The sequence below is a fragment of the Xenopus laevis genome, chromosome 5L, assembly GCF_017654675.1.
Source record: "Xenopus laevis strain J_2021 chromosome 5L, Xenopus_laevis_v10.1, whole genome shotgun sequence".
In the NCBI taxonomy this organism is placed as follows: Eukaryota; Metazoa; Chordata; class Amphibia; order Anura; family Pipidae; genus Xenopus; species Xenopus laevis.
Window position 1 is genome coordinate 92,618,606 of NC_054379.1, and position 21,094 is coordinate 92,639,699.

Below are 21,094 nucleotides of genomic sequence, written 5' to 3' on the forward strand. Positions count from 1 at the left end.
GACACAAGTGGATAACTGGAGGAGGCAAACTGTTTAATGCTAGGTTTAATGCTAGGCATTTGCAACTGTTTTTTATGTCAGTTATGGACCAGTGACAGCTTTCCCTTAGAGTGATTGTGCTCCAATGTCACTGTATCTAATACATTAAATACCATGTTACAGTCAGGCTGGGAATTTGCCTTTGCCAATGAGGTCAAAATATGATGTCCTGTGGCTAATAGCCATGGGTATAGGTAACAAGCTTAAAGAGACAGTTAGAGACAGTTACACTATGTTATGGGATAGTCTGATCCTTTTTACCTTCTGCTTCATCCCTGTCGCTGCTTCTTGGTCTTTTCCACCTTTGCTCTTCCTTCTTCTCATACAAGAGCCTCTGTCTCCTCCTCTCCCTCTTCCTCCTTCTCCTCTCTCTTGCTCGCTCTGTCTTTTGGTGGGGTCTTTTGTTGTTTATCTCTGGGCTTTGCTCCCTCTTTCTCTTAACCCTCTCACGTGTTTCCATCCTGCTGTCCTCCTCAAGCTGAGATCTTATTTGCTTGATCATATTGATTGTAGAGTCCATCCTGGATAAGTTCTTTTCTTCTCACTGTAAAAAAAATCGCTTTGGAAGTCGCTCAAATCTCCAAAATCTCCAAATGCTGGTGCAGCACCAAAGACAACCAAGGGTCGTTGCAACCAACTGTTACTTTGCAAGGGATGATGGGTATATAACAGGAAGTGCGCATACCATGTGACCAACTGCCATTTTGCTGCACCTGAATGTTACAGCACATGTACACTGCAGCCCAGATGCAGATTAACAGAGCATAGTAGAATAGGAAAACATATCTGAGGAATAATTATTATTATTTGTTTACAGCTAATCCTGAGATCCTGGTATAAAATGATAAATCTTATATCACTACATCAGATGGGATCATAGAAAAATAAATTAGGAAAACAATATTTCCTATAGAAGGCAGTGTTACACTGGTGAAACATTCACTTTCATCCAGAGTTAGAAAACTCAGCAATTGCTTGTGAAGACTGGGCAGTGTTGTTGAGTTTAGTTCTCAGGGAGATGTCAGGTAATCCTATGGGTCAGCAAATGAACACAAAATGCTTTTTTTATTATGTTTAGTATTCAATATAAACAGGCTTTTCTGAAAAGGTTTCAGTTCAGACTGCCATTATTATTTATTTCTGCCTACCTAGAAGGAGGAAGTGGAGACATGAATAAAGAATTCAGGTAACCTTCTGGCCACTTGACCCTAGTGACTGAGAGTGAGATGTAAGGTGTTGTAAATAATACCACTCTAGTGGCATAGTTTTTCTAGGGCGATAAAGGTTAGGTCAGTGACTAAGATCACTAACATGCGAGCATTATAGGGATGTTTAAAGTGGGCCCTGACAATTCTAAGGGTTTTGCAAATTTGCACCCACCAGGTTAGGGGATTGGCAGAGCCTCCACTTGCCACTCATGAATACAGTACAGCCAAATGCAGGTAGTGACATATTCATAGGGAACATTCATGTCTGTAAGACAATGTAGAATGGTGCAGGGCTGGGTGCAAGTGGCCACAAAACATGTTGATTTCCATCCATATTTTGCATATTTTCCGTCCCTATACTGTGTAAATGACCAATATTAAATAGATGTTCTTTAAAGCTGAAAATGTATGATTTAATCAATTATACAGACCAGTAGTACCACATTTTACTGCTTATGGGAAAGGTTAGCGGTCCTACATGACATCTGAGAGGAATGTATATTTAATCTGAAAAACATTACCTCATAAAACTGCACTCGGTAATTTATGTTTAAAAACAAGAGCTTTATTACCTAATGTTTCCAAAAGAAAAGGAACATTCATAACCTTATATGTAATTACAATGATTCATAAGGTTATATTGTACTTCCCCATTTCAGAAAACATCATATCCAAATAGTGACAATCAATATGCAAATTCATATTGTAAAATAAACCCATTTTTTTGAAACTTGAAACATAATGATACTACAATTTTTTTAGGTTGCATATTGGAAGATGTACCTAAACAGCTTTATAAAAGTCACACTGCACATGACAGCACTAAAAGTTCCCAGCAAGAGACAACAAATGCCATTGCTACATGTACCAAAGGGGTAGGGGTTAGTCTCTGGCTGAATCAGTCATGTTGACTGGAGTTTTTTTCTATCTGTCCACATTTAGCTATTGTAGGAAACCTGAAGCCTGATATTTCTATTTATGGGACCCTGATCTGCAGAATACCAAGATACTGTATAATTTCATTATTTAAAAAAACAAGGTGTTTGAAAAACATTTTTTAATAAAATATATCCCTTGCATTCACTTCTTTGATCTTTTTCCCCATCTGTAAAGCCTATGGTGTTTGGGCAAAGATTTGATTCTACAAAGAGAAATGAAACCATGCATTTTGTGCATTCTGAAATGAAAATTAAATTACTTAATACTAAAGTGGCCTGTAATGTTTTCCTTGTTCCTGTTTAACATCTGATGCTGAATAACATATCAAATTTAACAATTTGGAAGCAAAAATATAAACCAAAAAAATAAAAGCAAGGAAATTAGAGAATTTGCAAACACACTTTTAACATATTCCATTAAGAAACTTTGGCAGATATCTTGCTTTTTTTCAAAAAATTTTTGTAGATTAGCTATAAAGATTTTAACATATTCCTTAATATAAATAAATAACAGAGACACTTTTTTACATACAGATTACAACTACTGGTTCTTTATCTTTTTCTTAAACGCTCCAAGAGTGCAATTCAAAGGCTCAGATTTACTAAGGGTCGAAGTGAATATTTGAATGGAAAAACGTTGAATTTCATAGTATTTTTTGGGTACTTCGACTTTGATTTGAAGTGAAAATGCTTCATCTATTCGACCATTCGATAATTTTATGTACTGTCTCTTTAAAAAATGTCGACACTTTGCCACCTTAAACCTGCTGAATTGCTATGTTAGCCTATGGGGACATCCTAGAACATATAGCCAACATTTGGCTAAGTTTTTAGAAGTCAAAGTGAAATCGTACGATCGTACGATTAAATCGTATTATTCGAAGTATGATCGTACAATGTTAAAAATCCTACGAATTCTACTTCGAATATCAAACAAGCCTATTCGATGGTCTAATTTCAAAGTTTTTTGCACTTCCAAATCTGATAAATCTGCCCCAAAATGTCTGTGCACCATAAGGTTTTCTCCAAATAAAGATCTCCCAACACATTTGAGTTATGCAGGTCACAGTCAACCCAAGCAAAGGTACTTCCAACCAGTGTGATATAAGAGCCAGTTAGCCAGGCATGGGGGCAGATTTATTTCAAATTTGAGATAGAGTTTATCAGCGATAATACATACTATATACAGTATCTATATCTATATCTATATATATATATATATATATATATATATATATATATATATATATATATGCATTGCTCCCCAACTCTTTTTAAATCTAAATATGGCTCACGAGTAAAAAAGGTTGGGGTCCCCACAATAGACAATAGCTTTGTTTAAAACGATTACTCTGTTGTGATGAGTTTCTCTACAAAATAAATATTCATTTTATCCTTTGCAGCCTTTATTATGAAAAGGAAAGTGCTTGCAAACTAAGCAACAAAATGATTGTATTTGTACTGCAATGCTGCTTGGAGGGATCAGAAAATGTAACAAGGTGCTACTCCTGTTATTAGCCGTCTGTGCAGAAGCATCTCAATAGAAAGATTGCCAGCACTTTCTCCCACTGAGGGGCAAATTCACTAAAAGACGAAGCACCTAACGCCAGCGTGAATGCGCATTTTCGTTAATTCGCCGTTCGTTAACGGACGCTGGCGTAAATTTGCTAGTGTTACTTCGCACCATTACGTCCGGTGAATTTGCGCAACGGACGTAACTACTATGGGTGATAGGCTGAAAAAGATCGAAATTTTTTTTGGGGCTACTCTCCTTCCCCCCTACATTTCCTAACTCTTGGCACCTTAAATATACAGTGGGCACATGTGTAGGGCAAAATAAATAATCTATTTGCTGTTTTGAAGGTTTCCCAGGCTTGTGTAGTGATGCTACATATACCTCCATTATAACTTCAATTTGGCGCCACATGCAAATTAAGCATCGCTAGCGTAACTTTGCTTTGCGAATTAACGCTAGCGCAACTTCGCAACCTTACGCTTCCCCTGAGCGCAACTTCGGATTTTAGAGAATTAACGTAGCGCTGGCGAAAATACGCCTAGCGAAGTGCAGCGAAGCGGATCCTGGCGCAACTACGAATCTTAATGAATTTGCCCGAGTCCCCTGGGTGTTATATTTTTATCCATTATTTTCACTGTGATCTGAGTGCAAATATATATGTTTTTTTTCAAGCAGAAGTGACTTATTATCAAGACCCATAAAGAGTTCCTGTAGGGCAACTTGTAACTAAATTATTAGGGCTGAACCCCCGAATCCTTTACGAAAGATTCGGCAGAATACCGAACCGAATCCTAATTTGCATATGCAAATTAGGGGTGGGAAGGGGAAACCATTTTTAACTTCCTTGTTTTGTGACAAAAAGTCATTAGATTTCCCTCCCCACCCCTAATTTGCATAAGCAAATTAGGATTCGGCTGAATCCGAATCCTGCTGTAAAAGGCAGAATCCCGAATCGAATCCTGGATTCGGTGCATCCCTACAAATTATTGTCCCAGACCAAGTGCCGACATGTATAAAAACTGTTAAGGAATATCCATATGCTACTGTTAATCATAGTTAGCCAATGAAAATATCATCGTAATACAACTTTTGTAATGTTTCATACAAAACTTTTACTCGATAACTCTGACTGGCTAACATGGTACAACACCATTACCTGTAACATCTATTACCTGTAACATCTATAATAATTCATTAGCAGTAGCATTTGGAGGTGTATAATTTCTTTAAGAAACCCCGTTATACCACAGTTTAGAACTTTTTCAGTGATATGAAATAAATATAATTAATAATGAATATTGCAGTAATGAAAGTAAGGCACCTGTCTCAGAGATATTCTATAATTGTGCTCAGTATTGTCTCTTCTCATTGAAGATGAGCACCTGTAAAGAATTAGCTAAGATAATGAAGCCCGAGTGACAGATGGGCATTAAGATCTAAAGGGTTAAAGCAAGGGGACACAACAGTTCTAAATAAAATATGAGTGTCCACAGGCATTTTGCCAGATGCCATGAAGCCTGCTTCTGAAGAATACTCCCAGTGGCCTCAAAGCTGGTGCCTATTTTTGAATTCCTGGTTTGGAAACAATTTTTGGTTGAGTAAAAGTCAGGTGTACTGCCAAACAGAACCTCTTGTAGGCTATTTTATTAAGTATTCAGTGGATAGGATAACTTACAATTCAGATGATCTCTCATGTTCTACAGAACAAAGTTGAAAATGTGTTGATTTGTTAGTTTATGGAACTTAAGCCCTATAATCTACGCAAAAATATTGACCACAATATTGGGAAATGTCTTGAGATGATATAAGATAAGCCTATGATTAATTTCGCTCCTGAGGCACAAAATGTTTAAATCTTTTTACAATTATGTACTGATACAAATAAACTAGTACGTTTTTCACTCAACTGAGCTGCTTTGACTTTACTCCTGTTTGTGGCCTGGAAAGTGCCAGCCTGTTTTTCTGTGTGTTCCATGTATGGCTCCCGAAGTTCAAGGTGTGCGGCTTGAGCACCCAACGTACAAAGTGGTAAGCAAGTACATAACTGATCTCTCTATTGGTTTGTGTCATATAGTATAAGATTAAATATATAAGAAGGGATGCAAGAAGTCTAGTTTGCATGGAATGCAGAAAGGTGAGTACACTGGGACAGACTATCCAATTACCACAAAGACTTTAATGCAAGAAATCACAGATAAGAAGGGTTAAAGAAAACAAAATATTCATCAGATTAGAGTTCTCAAATAAATATAAATAATTGCCTTCAGCTATTAAGTTCCGGTGTTCTACGAGTCTGTAATTTGCTTCTTGTCTTTGGGTGGAATCATTTTCACGTTGAAAGGTATAAAGTATTCCAGCAGTGCCTGGGTCTTCTTGGAGTCTAAGTGGTAGTCTTCTGGCAGTCCAGGTTTCTGGAGAATTTTTATGGTTGTTGAGAAGTGTCAGTGCCTCAAGCACAGAAATCTTTCCTTTAGGAATACTCTCTACATCCAGATCCATAAGGGACTCTCGATTCACAGTGAGTTTTGGAAGTCTAAGCTCTTCTTGCGCAGATGCACTCTCTTTGGTTTGTACCTATTTAAATGGTTAAAAATATATTATCACATTTCTTTATAAATGCAACAATTGTTGGCTTACTTGTTTTACCAAGCAAATACACTCAAGTTCCAGGGTTTTTCTCAAAACATTCAAGGTGTGAGCTTGTTTTCTGAACTCACACAGCTACTTCAGGGCAGTTCCATCAGAAGTACTGATTAGATTTTCAATGCACAGTTAAAAGGGGCATATAACTGATATACTTACATAAATCCCTCTACATATTCCATAACATGCCATTTACTAATTTTAGGCACCCCCAGTGATTCTAATGACTTACCTGATATCATGGGCTCTGTTAGTAGTAAATTGCAATGACTTGAGATACTTTCAGGGAGGACCATGGAGCCATCGTCTTCCTCCATCACGTGGTTGCACATGCGCAGTATGTCGACTTTTTCACTCTACTGCACGTTGGCCAGGGGCCGTTCAGGAAAGAGGCAGAAGAAGAGGATCGCTCTATGGTGCTTGCTGAGAAGTCATTATAATCACAATGATGTAGCTACACTAATTCCTTTACACATTGTACAACATGCTGTTTATTACTCCAGGTTTCTTCTTTAACAGAAAAACTAAAGCTTAAAGTAGAAGGAAATGATTAATCACTCAGATGGGGGGGGGGGTGTTAGGCATCTCCAGTGAGTATAAACACTTACCTGATACCCCAGTCTGGTGCTGCCGTTCGTAGATAACTGCACTGTCCTACAAAGAAGTAGGCTAAAATGCTGCACATTATTTTTTCGAAAACTCTGTACCAGCCCAAGGCAACCCCAGCCCTTTAGCAGTGAAGATTTGTGAATTCAAAGATGCCCCGGTAGCTCCCCATCTTATGTTCTGCTGATTCACTGCACATGCTCTGTGCTGCTGTCACTTAATTAAACTTAAGGAGCAACAATATACTGCACATATATAATATACACACACATAGCATGGAGTTTATATTGGAAGAGAATTTGGTTCTGAAGTATAGTTAAACAAAACAAAAAAAAAAAAATCTGTTGGCTGGAGTAAAAAAAAAAAAAAAAAGGCTTAAATAACTTTACCTCAGAAGATGGGTCACTGGAGTCAACATAAACTTCTTTCAGCCTTGTCAGAAGCAGATTATCTTTGTTACGGATTTTATCTTCAATGTCTGGGTGATCTGATTAAAACAGAAATGCACCCCAAATAAATATTATTCAAGAAAATCAGCAATAAAGGATCCCATTTGTTACATTTGTAAACGATTGCCATTTAGGAGTCAGGAAGGAATTTTTTCCCCCCCTCTGAGGCAAATTGGAGAGGCTTCAGATGGGTTTTTTGCCTTCCTCTGCATCAACTGGTAGGCAGATTAAAAAAAGAAAAGGTTGAACTTGATGGACATGTGTCTTTTTTCAACCTTACTTACTATATTACATCATACTAAAAGCTAATTACAAAAAAGTAAATTATCCATGGAATTACCTAATAAAGGGCGGCTTACGCTTTTATACGCAGGGAGATTGTTTACGCCAATTGATACTTGACTCAATCTGCAGCCAGGTAGATTGCATAGGACTAAAACTGCTCTTTCCTGGCCAAATACAAACACAAGAGCTGCAATTGGCCATAGAGCCCACAGTGGTGACGGGGACACCCATCATAACCTTATCTGAATTATCTTAATAGCACCAGCAATGAAAGCTTAATAGCGCCAGCTTTAGAACAGGAATGATCTACTAATAATAAACATAAATTACTTTGCTAGATGCCTGAATAATTTCACATTAGAGAACAAACCCCTCGAGTCGTGACCTCTAACCAATGAAGAACTACAATTCCCAGCATGCATTTCTCTCACACTTCAGGTAACATTGTCATACAGAGTGGAAGAGGACATTAGCAGCAGCCCATCTAGTAAATGTTTTAGAATATATAATATAGAAAAACAAATTCTGCTAATAAAAAAAACACAAAAGCAGTGAGAATGCCAATATTAGGCTGCTGTGAGTAAACATGTCCCCCCCATAACTCACGTGTTTTGGTTGCCCTCAGTGCATCCTCTGTTTTCGGGTGGGAGGGTGCAGGCCTTGGCTTCTCCTTGCCAATAAGCCCACGAGCCCGATTTTCAAGGTTAAAGTTGCGGAGTGCCCGTGTTAAGTTTAGCACCATGTTTGTTCATTAGCACACTCACTGACACAGCGTGCCTGGCTATGCTCCGTCTGAACATGAAACCAAACTGGCCTGACGATTTCCTGGTTGAAGCACGTAAGGCAGCCGGTAGGGGCGCGTTGCCAGTACTAAGGCTGAATGTACGGTGTCCATTGTAGGACAACTTCCGTCTTTGTGCCAAATGCGTTCTCCCTTTGTCAAAACGCCTGCATCCCTAATGTTTCAACTTCCACAATGTGCTTTCCAATAACTTATCCCTCATCTATGGCATCACCTCCTGCTCCATACTTCATGCACTCCCTTTCATCCACTATACTCAATGCCTCCTTCTCTATACTCCAGCCGTCATTCATACGGAACGCATTTTAGGACATGCTGCAGCGAAATACTTCTCCTTCTTGCGATGTCCTATGTCTTTGGAATGGCGCATCGGTTGCTTTTACCGTCAGTCATCGTTGAAATCTGCAATCGCACCTCCGTCCTCTACCCTCCCTTCTCAACCTTCAGTCTTACCAACTCCGCCATCAGCCCTCCATCCTCCACCCTCAATCCTCCATCCTCCACCCTCAATCCTCTTCCTTCCGCCCTCAATCCTCTGCCTTCCGCCCTCAGTCCTCTTCCTTTTAGTCCTCGTCCCTCCGCCCTCCCTGCTCAGTACTCCCCCGCAGATCTCTCTTTTCAGCCGACAGTCTTATTCATAACTTTCTGAAGTGGTGAGCGAGGGTGGAGGGCTGAGGGGGAAGACTGAGGGCGCAGTTCGTATGAAGGCTGAGAATGAAGGGTAGAGGACGCAGGTGCGATTGCAGATTTGGACGATGACTGACGGTAAAAGCAACAGATGCACCATTCCGAAAACATAGGACATCGCATGAAGGAGATGTATTTCGCAGCAGGATGTCCTAAAATGCGTTCCGTATATATGCACAGCATACAGCAGCCAGCATTCGCTTTCGAGGCTTAATCATGGGAGTTGTAGTTCAATTATATTTGTCTGGCCATATCTCGAAGGCCTATGCTCTCTTGTTGTTTGTAATGCCGAATGTTGAGGTATCTGGTGGATGATTGAGTGTTGTAAACTGCCACAATGTGTCCCACAGATTTCTATTAACCCCAAGTCTTGATTAGGGTGACAGTGGTTTAGGCCTACAATGTTCTGAAACTAATTCATTTCCACACCTAAATGGTAATAGGAAACAAGGTCTTAAAACTTCTGGAGTTTCTGCTGCTTAAAGGGATTGTTTACCTTCGTAGAGTTAACTTTTAGTATGATGCAGATAGTGATGTTCTTAGACAATTTGCTCTCCAGTTTGCAATTTTGGCTATCTGGTTGCTATGGTCCAATTACCCTAACAACCATGCATTCATAGATTAAATATCAATCTATAAATGTCAGAATGTTACATCTCAGTTTCTTGTATAAAAACAAATTTGGTTTTAAGTGTCGCTTTTCTTCGCATAGCATGGCAGTAACCTTTACATTCAAGATAAAGATGGATATACTCCATTGGATCTGGTAATGAAAGACAGACCTCCCCACATTGTTTTCAAAACTAGTGGTACGATATATTATTACTCTACTTTCTTGCCCTAACCTCCAATTTTAAAAACACAATATTATTCACTTATTTATGTACTCCTTAAAACTTTCAGTAGGTAGCTGGATGTAAAAAAGGGCCTAGCAACGATTGCTAAGGAAACATGTACAGTTTTCTCATGGGAATGATTCTGTAAACCCTTGCACATCCATAAAGTTGTAGTAACTGCTGGACACTTTTTGCCTTTTGTCCTGTCCCTGGTGCAAAATTGTAGCCCATAAACAAGTCAATTGTGTTCTTTCAATGTCAGTTCTTACAACCAGTATGCTTGATGTATTACGTATAGGGATGCACCGAATCCAGGATTCGGTTTCAGCCAGGATTCTGCCTTTTTCAGCAGGATTCGGATTTGGGCAAATCTTTCTGCCTGGCCGAACAATATTTTAATTTGCATATGCAAATTAGGAGCAGGGAGAGAAATCGTAAGTAAAAAATGTTTTCCCCTTCCCACCACTAATTTGCATATGCAAATTATGATTAGGTTCGCTATTCGGCCGAATCTTTCGCAAAGGATTAGGGGGCTCGGTCGAATACAAAATAGTGGATTCGGTGCATCCCTTATTACTTATAAGCCATTGTTACTTGATAATGATGTTAAGACGACTTTAAGAATTGGGGCTGCACCAGACATCTTACAGCACTTTGAATTTCAGTATTTAAGTCTGAAATGAGAAAATGTTAAATAGGTTTAGATAATTCCAAAAGCATATTAAATACGGATGCACCGAATCCAGGATCCGGTTCGGGATTTGGCCTTTTTCAGCAGGATTCACCGAATCCTTGTGCTTGGCCAATCCGAATCCTAATTGGCATATGTAAATTAGGGACGGGTAGGGAAATCACGTGATTTTTCAACAGAAAAGAAGAATTTTTTACACTTTTTCCTTTCCTGTCCCTAATTTGCATATGCAAATTAGGATTCGATTCATTACGTATGCAAGATTTTAGGGCTCATTTACATAAACTAGTGCAGTGAGCAAAGTGCAATTTTGAACACAATCCACATATTTTTTTCCCTGGAACTTCAGCATCATTGCAGTCACAAAGGGGTCATGAGTCTGATGCAATTTTGCTGTTCCTGATGCAACTGCATATAAGTAACCAAAATTAATTTTGATGCGAATCGGACACAATTGCATGGAAGTCCACCCGGTTTCATTTCCAGTGAGTGAGGTCTACAGAAGTCACTCACCACTGCAATAAATGCAATGAGAACATACTGAAAGCGGAAGCTATTCATAGATGTTTATATGCCTCATGGTGCGCACATTGCCTTAACTTCAGATTCCATTGCCTATAAACAGTGCTCAATAATCTCTTGTCACATGACTCCGTGAAATTTGTGTTACAAAGAGTACATAATGCTATTTATATGTGTATAGTGTAGCAAAATGCCAATGACACTTATAAGTAAGGAAAGCTAACCTGTTCAAAATTACAGTTATAACTTAAAATACTTCAATACTTTTATAAAGGTTACCATTTAAGACCAGTTATGTTTTTTGTACAAGAGAAGAGTGTGGCAGGCTACAAACTTAAAAGAAAAAAAAAGATTACATTTAGGAAATGCTTTTCATTTTAAATGTATTGCTAAGCTACTTTTAGGATTGATTTATTATGATTATCATTATTATGAAACTATTCCATTACAGTGATACGTTAAACTGAATGAGTCAGTTTGAATATTGGGACTACTAAAGTGTCTTGCTGTCTGGATTACTTCCAAGTGATTATTAAAGTATTATTAATTTAATTGCAGATTCAGGCCAAAACCATGAAGGGAAAGACTGTGTTAGGGGTCGCTGCTGGAAGGTTTCACACTGTTCTGTGGATTAAAGATGCTGTTTATACAGTGGGATTGAATGGTGGCCCGTTAGGTAAATATATTATTTTACAGGTTTTTATACTATGTCACAATGTTAAAATCAATTTGGTATTTGATATGTGCTACATTTTGCTTTAATTAACTGTTTAAATATAAAACACTGTTCTGTTTATAAAGCAACCCAAGTTTCAAAAGAACACTTCATTTTGTGACTGCGCTCTTAAGGTCTTTGCATTTATTAGACTACTGCTGTCCTGCTATTTCCAAGTGATGCAACTGTTTTTCATATTTGTTCGAACCTGGAGGCCATAGAAATCATTTGGTAGGGTCATCTTGAGTCAGCTAGTCTCCAAGACAACAGTCCTGCTTTAGGCTAGTGTAACAGATTTGGCTCCCTAAATACCCTCATAACGTTAATGGGGTTATTTACTAAACCTCAAATTTATCTGGTCGAGCTTTCTGGGGCAAAAACGTGCATTTTTCGTGGCAAAAAACGCGACTTTTTCAAGATTTATTTTACCCCTATGCTGTAAAAAGACAGAATCTGAAAATCTGCTATCTCAGACCTGTTGACTTCCTGTATAAGTCGATGGGAAATGTCCATATCCCAATTGGAAGATAGCTTTGCTCTGGGTAATCCGATAAATTCAGGGTTTTGGGGCAAAAAAAACGGATAAATAAGTGATTCTGAGAAAAAAGTCCGAAAAAATCATATCATTCAGGGTTTTGTGCGATTTTATTGTATTTTTTACCGATTTGTTTTATTCCAGTTATTTTATTCGTAAATAAGGCAAAATTGAGGATGGGAGTTTGGACAAGCTTTTTTTATTTAAATTATGAGATATATTCAGATTTTAGTACATAACCCCGAAAACTTCCAGAATTATTCAAGATGAATAACATGTTTAAATGGACATTTAAAGTAAATGTAAAGTGTATAAAGTAAGTATTAAGTATTCTTTCCCTAACCTAACTAACTAATATCTCTGTCATACATACCGTATGCATTTATTTGATTAAATAGTGAACTTTGGTGCTCATGCTGAGATTTTTAATTTCTTGCTTTGTAGTATACTTGCAAGATCCTAATGGAGAAAAATTTGTAAGTTGTCCTCGCCAAGTATCCGCACTTCATCATAAAGATATAAACATAACTCTTGTGTCAGCAAGTGATGGCGCTACAGTTTGTGTCAGTGAAAGGGGAGATATTTACCTTCTGTCCGAGTATCAGTGCAAAAAGCTTGCATCAAAGTAAGACATGCCTATTTTTGTATATATTTTTTCTACATGAAAGTTTGTTTAGATTGTTACATGACCCAAACTGTGTCTTATATTTTTTTTCTTGCAGACAGCTAACCCTGAAGAAAGTTCTTGTTTCAGGGGGCTTTTTGGAACACAAGGCAGCTCCACCTGAGCATCTTAAAGAGAATGGTGGCCAGCCTGCAAGTGTTTTTGCTTTGGATCAAGCTGGAAGGGTATGAGATTATTACTTTTTAGTGTTTGAGTGTTTTTTATGAAAGTTAAAATTTTTAAATTAACTTTAAGCATGACCTAGACATCAATATGGAGACAATTGCGTGCAACTCTTTTTCTCGCCTATGATGGCTTATTTAAGAAAACGTGTCAAAATATTTCCATGTGCATGTTTTTCTCAGAAAAAAGTTCACACCAGTGACAATTGTATGGTTCCACATCTCGGTTAGCTGATGTGGAATAGGTTTAAAGAGAGGGGCTATTCCTATAGGGTGTTAAATGAGGCTCTGGCGATAGCGAGGAAACACCAGGTTGAACCTGTGAGAACAAGGGAGAATCAATCCGGGGTGGTCTTCAGTACTAAATATAATCAACATACCAAAAATGTGGGCAACTTTATTAAAAAACAATGGAATATAATACAATCTGACGCTGATTTGGCCAGGATTTTTTCTGACCCCCCGTTAGTCTGCTATAAAAGAGGTACTAATTTAAGGGATCTACTTGTTAAAAGTGACCCAGTACATTGCTATCATAATCTTACGCGCACCTGGCTCTCTAACGCCAAGCCTGGATGCTACAGATGCCCTAGGTGTACCTCTTGCAGATTTATGTCCCCCGGGCAGTCTTTTTTACATCCACATACGGGTAAACGATTTACTATAAGACACCACATTACCTGTAATACAACACATGTGATTTACCTGATTACTTGCCCATGTGGCCTATCGTATGTAGGGAAAACCGATTTGACATTGAGGCTTAGGATGGACGCACACCGATCCGCAATAAACACGGCCTTCCGCGACGGCAGAACCATGAAACCAGTAGCTAAACATTTTCTTGAACAGGGACACAGATTGCCTACTTTCAAATATATAGGCATTGATCACATTCCTCCTTTGAGGCGGGGGGGGGGGTGATCGATCCAACATTCTACTACAAAAGGAGGTATTTTGGATTAAAAAATTAAATACCCTGTCCCCACTTGGCCTTAATGAGAATTGTCCCTTAACCTGTTTTTTAAAACAAAGGTGATCCCCACATAGCCCTACTGCTAAGCCTCTATGGTTGCCATTGTGCATACATAGAGTTTGAAAATCGTTACTCTTGTTGCTGTTCTAGTATATGAACTAAAATTGATACTTTGTTAGAAATGTTTCCTGATGTTATCAGTTTCTGAAGTCCATTAACTATTTAAGTTGCAATGTGTTTTTAACTTTATATAATAATTTATTCTTTTGTCTCTTCCTTCACAGTGAAGGATATGATTATGAACATATGATTATATTTGGGGTTTGTGATAAGGGGAGTGTCTCTTCCTTTTTTCTACTTAAAGTTTACATTGTAAAACGTTCAGTGTCTTGATAATGGTCCTAGAGGTGGACCGAAACATTGAACAGTTTTAATGTAACTTAATAAATATTTGATTTTTAATTAAAATCCCAGTGTGCACTCATGCTTTCTGGATTAGTATATATATATATATATAGATATAGATATAGATATATATAGATATAGATATATATACATATTCCACAAAATAGCCAGCACTCTCGAAAATATATTTCAGCGTGCCTGTAGTCAGCAAGAACGGTCCGCACTTTCAGGTCTTATGTAGAAAGTAAAAAAGTTTTATTGTTACATACGAGACCTTTCTCTAATTGTTTGTAAAAATGCCATAAATACCCAAACAAGGCGGGAAAGAACACATAGAGACTGACGTGTTAACAACATCACTAAAATTTGCATATCAATCATTAAACATCTCAATAATATAAATATCTCATAATGATTGCTATGCAAATGTGAGTTGCGTTTTAGTTCAAGATAGCAAGATATATATATAATATTGTTGTGAAAAGCCAGTTGGAAGAAGACCATATCTAAATATACCATGTAAATCAATCAAATAACTCAACAAAAGCTGGAAATTACAGGTGGTTTATAATCCTCTGCCTCGCCATTCTGTCAATCCCTGCACTGGCTTCCGTTACCTTTCAGAATCAAATTCAAATTAATGACACTGACTTTCAAAGCACTTCACAACTCTGCTCCACCCTACATCTCTGAACTCATCTCTATATACTCACCCACTCGCTTACTACGCTCCTCTACTGACCTGCTACTCAACTCTTCTCTCATTACCTCCTCACATGCTCGCATTCAAGACTTTGCAAGGGCTGCACCCCTCCTCTGGAACGCTCTTCCACGGTCTGTCCGACTTTCTCCCAACCTTTCTGCTTTCAAAAAATCTCTGAAAACGCACTTCTTTCGAGAAGCCTACCCTCACTCTGCTTAACTACCAAACGCAACACCACATACAATACCACGTTTCTCACCCACTCAATTCGATCTTGTCCACTCCCACACCTTGTGTATTACTCCCTTCCCTTTAGACTGTATGCCTATGCATAGGGCCTTCCTCACCTTTTTGTACCTGTATTGACTGTGATGTTTGTTACTCCATATATTCTATATATGTAATTCATGTGATGTAGTTGTATAATCACATTTACTTTACAGTGCTACGCAATATGTTGGCGCTATATAAATACATGTTAATAATAATAATAATAATAATAATATATATATCCGAAGAATTCGATTGTGAAGGAACTCAAAATGGTATTCGTAAATGATACATTTTCGTTTAATTCTCTAATTTTTATTATCCATTTTCATAGGTTTTTTGCTGGAAGTCACCTGGCAGTTCACTGAAACAGTGCTGGTGGGTTTATGGTCGCCAATTATTTATGTCTGATGTTGCTTTAAATAAGAATGAAATCATGTTTGTAACACAAGATGGGAAGGATTTACTGGAAAGTGGATGCTGGAAAAGAAAAAGAAAGGTAAATAAAATTAAGAGACAGAGAGGACTGATGGAACACAGACTATGGCTCCCCAATTTTATCAAATAAAAAGGGGGACCTGGGGATTAGGGAAAAATATGAAGCACATAAAGCATTTCTCTGAAATTTTTATAGCCCATGTCCACTTTTTAAAGAATTGGATTTCTAATGGAATATACATTTCTGATGTGATACTACAGATGTATCCTAAAAGTTTATAAATAATTATGTTTTTTTCATTTGTAAAATCTTGTTTTGTATCACTAGATGTTAGTGGGAGGCTTTTCCAGAGGCCTGCCATCTCCACTGGCTGGGGTAACCCAAATATACTTAACTGAAATAAACATGGTGGTTGGTTTGTAGTAAATAATTATCTCCCACCTCCCCCCCCCCCAGCTGCTACCCTGGGCAAATGCCCCTAACTTTTTACTTACCCCTCGTGCAGATTCAGGCATTGGAGTTTACGGCAGCCATCTTTCGGGTCTTCAGTATTCTGACACTGAGACTTGCGTAGTGGCGCATGCGCAGTAGGAGCAATTTCCCATCTTGCGACAACTGCGCATGCGCCGAAATTTACGGAAATTGCAGAAGTGCCAGAAGAAGACACGAAGACCTGGAAGATGGCTGTCGTGAAATCTGATCCCTGAATCTGCACCACGGGGGTAAGTAAAAAGTTAGGGGCATTTGCCTGGGGTAACAGCTCGGCTGGGGGGGGTCTATGTAGGGTAGGGTTTTTGTTTTAATAAAAGGTTTGTTTCTCCTTTAAAAGGTAGCTTGTCTCTGTACCAGTGCATGATAAAGGATTCTTTAAAATGGGGCATAGGGCACAACCTTCCAAAATGTGCTTTAGCAATATATTCCTGTTTTAAGCAACCCTTTTCTTCATCTATAGCTTACTGAGGGACTGCTCAAAATTTGCAATAGCTAGGAGGAGTATGTTCTACAGTAGCACCTCCACTCCTCAAGTTTTTTCAACAATGTCGTAAAATGTAAAATCATGGAAATGCAATTATATTGTGCATTATTTATTGTTGGGACCACAAAAACAGTGTAAAATGCAGGGAAACCTAAAGTTGAGGTTTCCCTGTACGTCTTTAAATATGTGTTGCTGAACTTCTAGCAGTTTAAACTGTCAGGTTTCAGGGAAGGTGACAGATGTAATAATACAGATGTGAACTGTTGTGCCTAGTAGAGATGTTATATTTTCTGCAATGTTTTTTATCTAAGACATGTAACCTGTGATACATTGTTCTTCCTTGTTTTGACTCTATTTTGTAAACTGCTATTTTTATACACTCAATAAACTACCCGAATTTAAAAAAAAAAAATATGTGTTGCTGAGTGACATGCAATGTTTCTGTACACCCCTCGTATCAGGACACTGGAATGAACGTTGCTGTAGGAATTAAAACAAAGACACTGATTCCTCACTCTTTATTTTATTGAAGTATTGTTTTCCTTGTGTATTAAGTAAGTAGTACAATTTCTGCCATCACAAAGTTAGTTTATGCAATAAAGATAGATGATTATGACTCTAATTTGCTTTAAGCATTTCATTTTGTAAAATAATTGATTTTATCATTGCCGTTTTGCATCAAAGGGGTGGTTCACCTGTAAGTTAACTTTTAGCATGTTATTGAATGGCCAATTCTAAGCAACTTTTCAATTGGTCTTCGTTATTTTATTTTTTTATAGTTTTTGTCATTTTGAATTATTTGCCTTCTTCTTCTCACTCTTTCTAGCTTTCAAATGGGAGTCACTGACCCACCTAAATAATAAATGCGTTGCAAGGCTACAAATGTATGGTTACTGCTACTTTTTATTATTCCTCTTTCTATTCAGGCCCTATTCATATTGCAGCAATGCATGGTTGTTAGGGTAATTTGCATGTTAGCAATCAGATTGTTGCAATTGTAAACTAGAGAGCCGCTGAATAAAAATCGAAATAACTCAAAAGCCACAAATAATAAAAAATTAAAACCAATTGCAAAATGTCATAGAATATTACTCTCTTCATCTTACTAAGGGGCCGATTCACTAAGGGTCGAATTTCGAAGTTAAAAATACTTCGAAATTCGACCCTCGGATTGAAATCCTTCGACTTCGAATATCGAAGTCGAAGGATTTAGCGCTGATCCTGCGATCGATCGATCGAAGGATTTTCCGTCCGATCGAACGATTAAATCCTTCGAATCGAACGATTCGAAGGATTTTAATCCAACGATCGAAGGAAAATCCTTCGATCAAAAAATCACAGGCAAGCCTATGGGGACCTTCCCCATAGGCTAACATTGACTTCGGTAGCTTTTAGCTGCCGAAGTAGGGGGTCGAAGTTTTTTTTAAAGGGGAAGTACTTCGACTATCGAATGGTCGAATAGTCGAACGATTTTTCGTTCGATTCGTTCGATTTCGTTCGACTTCGAACGAATTTAACCAATTCGATGGTCGAAGTACCCAAAAAATACTTCGAAATTCGAAGTATTTTTCATTCGAATCCTTCACTCGAGCTTAGTGAATCAGCCCCTAAATGTTAATTTAAAAGTGAACAACCCCTTTCAAAGAAAAAAAAAAAGGCTTCATGTGAATAGCATATTCCCTTTGAACCAATTAACACATAACTGCTTGTAGCTTTGTAGAGCTGCAGGTTCTCTAAGGTAATATAGTTTTTCCTACAGTTTGTTGCCAACAACTGGTTGTGTAGAGTCAGGGAAATGCCCTGCGTGTATCAACAGTAATTTCATGCAGCTGGTGTCTTTAAATAGGTGTGACGCTATTAGTAGCTTAATGTTAAAGGATTTCCATCATTAGCATGTTATGTAATTCTATATTTGGTAACAATTTGTACTGTTACGTGAAGTTTCTGTTCATTTTGAGAAACATATTCTGTTCTACTGGAATGTACTACATTGTGTTATATCCCTCTGCAGATTACACTACAGTTGAAGTATCATCGATATACAATTAAAGGGGAACTATTGCAAAAATTTAAATTTAATATAAGCTTCAACATACTGAAATAAGAAACTTTCTAAATACAATCAATCAAAAATTCTGTACCGCTTCTGAAATAATCAAGTTTATGTTCACTATTCCACTCTCATGCAGGAGTTGGGTGTCAGATAATTATTAACAGTTAGATCCAATATATCTTATACGGGGGCTCCTTTTGCCTAGAAGATGTATTAGAGCTCATTCTATTAAATTACCAGACATCATGTCTCTCTACGTGCAAAATTTGTGCAAAAGTCAGTTATTTTGTTAGATTTTGTTCCTACTGGAATCAGTTATTTGAATGAGCTCTAATACATCTGCTGGGAAAGGAAGCCCCCCTTTAAGATATATTGGATCTGACTGTCCATGAATATCTGACACCCAACTGCTGCATGAAGAGAGGATGAAGAGAAACAGATGCTGAGAGAGGAATAGTGAAGATAAAGTTAATTATTTCAGAAACAATGCAGAATATTTACTTGATGGTATTTAGAAAATGTCTTATTTCAGTATGGTGAAGCTTATATTAAATTTAAATTTTCGTAATAAGTCCCCTTTAAGGAAAGTCCTGAGATAAGTTGTAATAAAATGGTCATTCCTTTATCTCTCATTAGATAAGAGATTTGTTAAAATCTTGTCCTAAAACAGCACCGTATTTTACAAATTTTATAATGTAATGAAAAATGTAATACGATCTATTTGGGTGGTTTGATGTGTCTGCCTCCGACAGTGTTTTGAATTAGAAGCAATTGTCTTTTGTTGGAAGGAAACACGACATGAAGTGTCCCCTTCTGACAACGTTTCATGTTGGGTAGCAAATTGTTCATGTAGTTTATAGTTCATAATTTAAAATCGGTTACATTATGTTTAGATATATGCAGTTACATAGGACTTACTGGATAAGATCTGTTGATGCAGGGAAATCCAGTCATTAGTTCTGCCTAAAACTTTGTCACGGAAATCTAAAATAGATAAAAAATGCTCCATAGCTGGATCCTGGGACAGATGCTGACACATGAGGCTTTTGCACGTCTCTCCTCTTGTATCTCATTAGTGGCTATTAGTTGCAACAGTTTTATCATTTGACATGTGGATCAACTGCATAGAAAGATGATACCCTGTAAGTATAAAATGGGGTTAGTCACATGTCAGATTATGTACTGAGCAATTTACACACAAAGAACAATTAAGACTTAATGAGATGGGTAAAATTAATAATAATCAGTTCAAATGAATACACTTTTTTTTTTCAAAAAAGCTTTATTGTAAACTGTTAAGAATACAAAGTCTTAGATGCATGAAATTGTGACATGTTTCATTAACAACTTTAACATGCCCTATAAATACAGATACAAGCAAGCAGGCCTGGACTGGGAGTCAAAATAGGCCCTGTCATTCCAAGTACAAAGCCCCTCTGGCATTTGCCAGAACCCACAGATTGCCAGTCCAGGCCTGCAAGCAAGGACAGAAAGGGTTGAAACATTTGTCAGCTACCATAGCTGCATCTGTAAATAAACCATATGTTGAGGTAATTCTATTTAAGTTTTCTTTCAGACCTCTACGTAAGGGGCTAGAATACTGTGGGGAACTCAGTAGGGGTGGGGATGGGTGAAGAGGAATAAGATAGAAAGGAATTAGGTGGGTACAGCGGGGTGTCAGCGAACTCGCTCCTTATATACATCTGTTTCTTTAAACAAAAACCATCGAATCCAGATAGCAGTAAAACGTACGAACTGATCAGGGCTGGAGGATGACGTCCTCAAATTTGCAAATTTCCGTAATTTTATTGAACCAGTCTTTTATGGTAGGGGTATAGGTGGTTTTCCAGTGAATTGGAATTAAAAGTTTTGCCGCATTTAGTAATTGTGGTTCTAGGCTAGAGGTGAACGTTGCTACTGGCTGTGGATTGTGGAATAACAGCACTTGCTGGGG

General features: G+C 37.8%; 1 protein-coding gene and 1 pseudogene across 1 annotated transcript in view; one reads left to right on the forward strand and one right to left on the reverse strand.

Annotated features, from left to right (window-relative positions):
* Positions 1-21,094, forward strand: part of LOC108705643 — a 182,613-nt gene that overhangs the window by 105,014 nt on the left and 56,505 nt on the right. The window contains exons 6-9 of the mRNA XM_041563080.1: positions 11,781-11,898; positions 12,917-13,097; positions 13,195-13,321; positions 16,007-16,171. Coding sequence (XP_041419014.1) covers positions 11,781-11,898; positions 12,917-13,097; positions 13,195-13,321; positions 16,007-16,171 — 591 coding nt within the window. The remainder of the gene's footprint in view (positions 1-11,780; positions 11,899-12,916; positions 13,098-13,194; positions 13,322-16,006; positions 16,172-21,094) is intronic.
* On the reverse strand, positions 5,863-8,775 carry LOC121393732 (annotated as a pseudogene).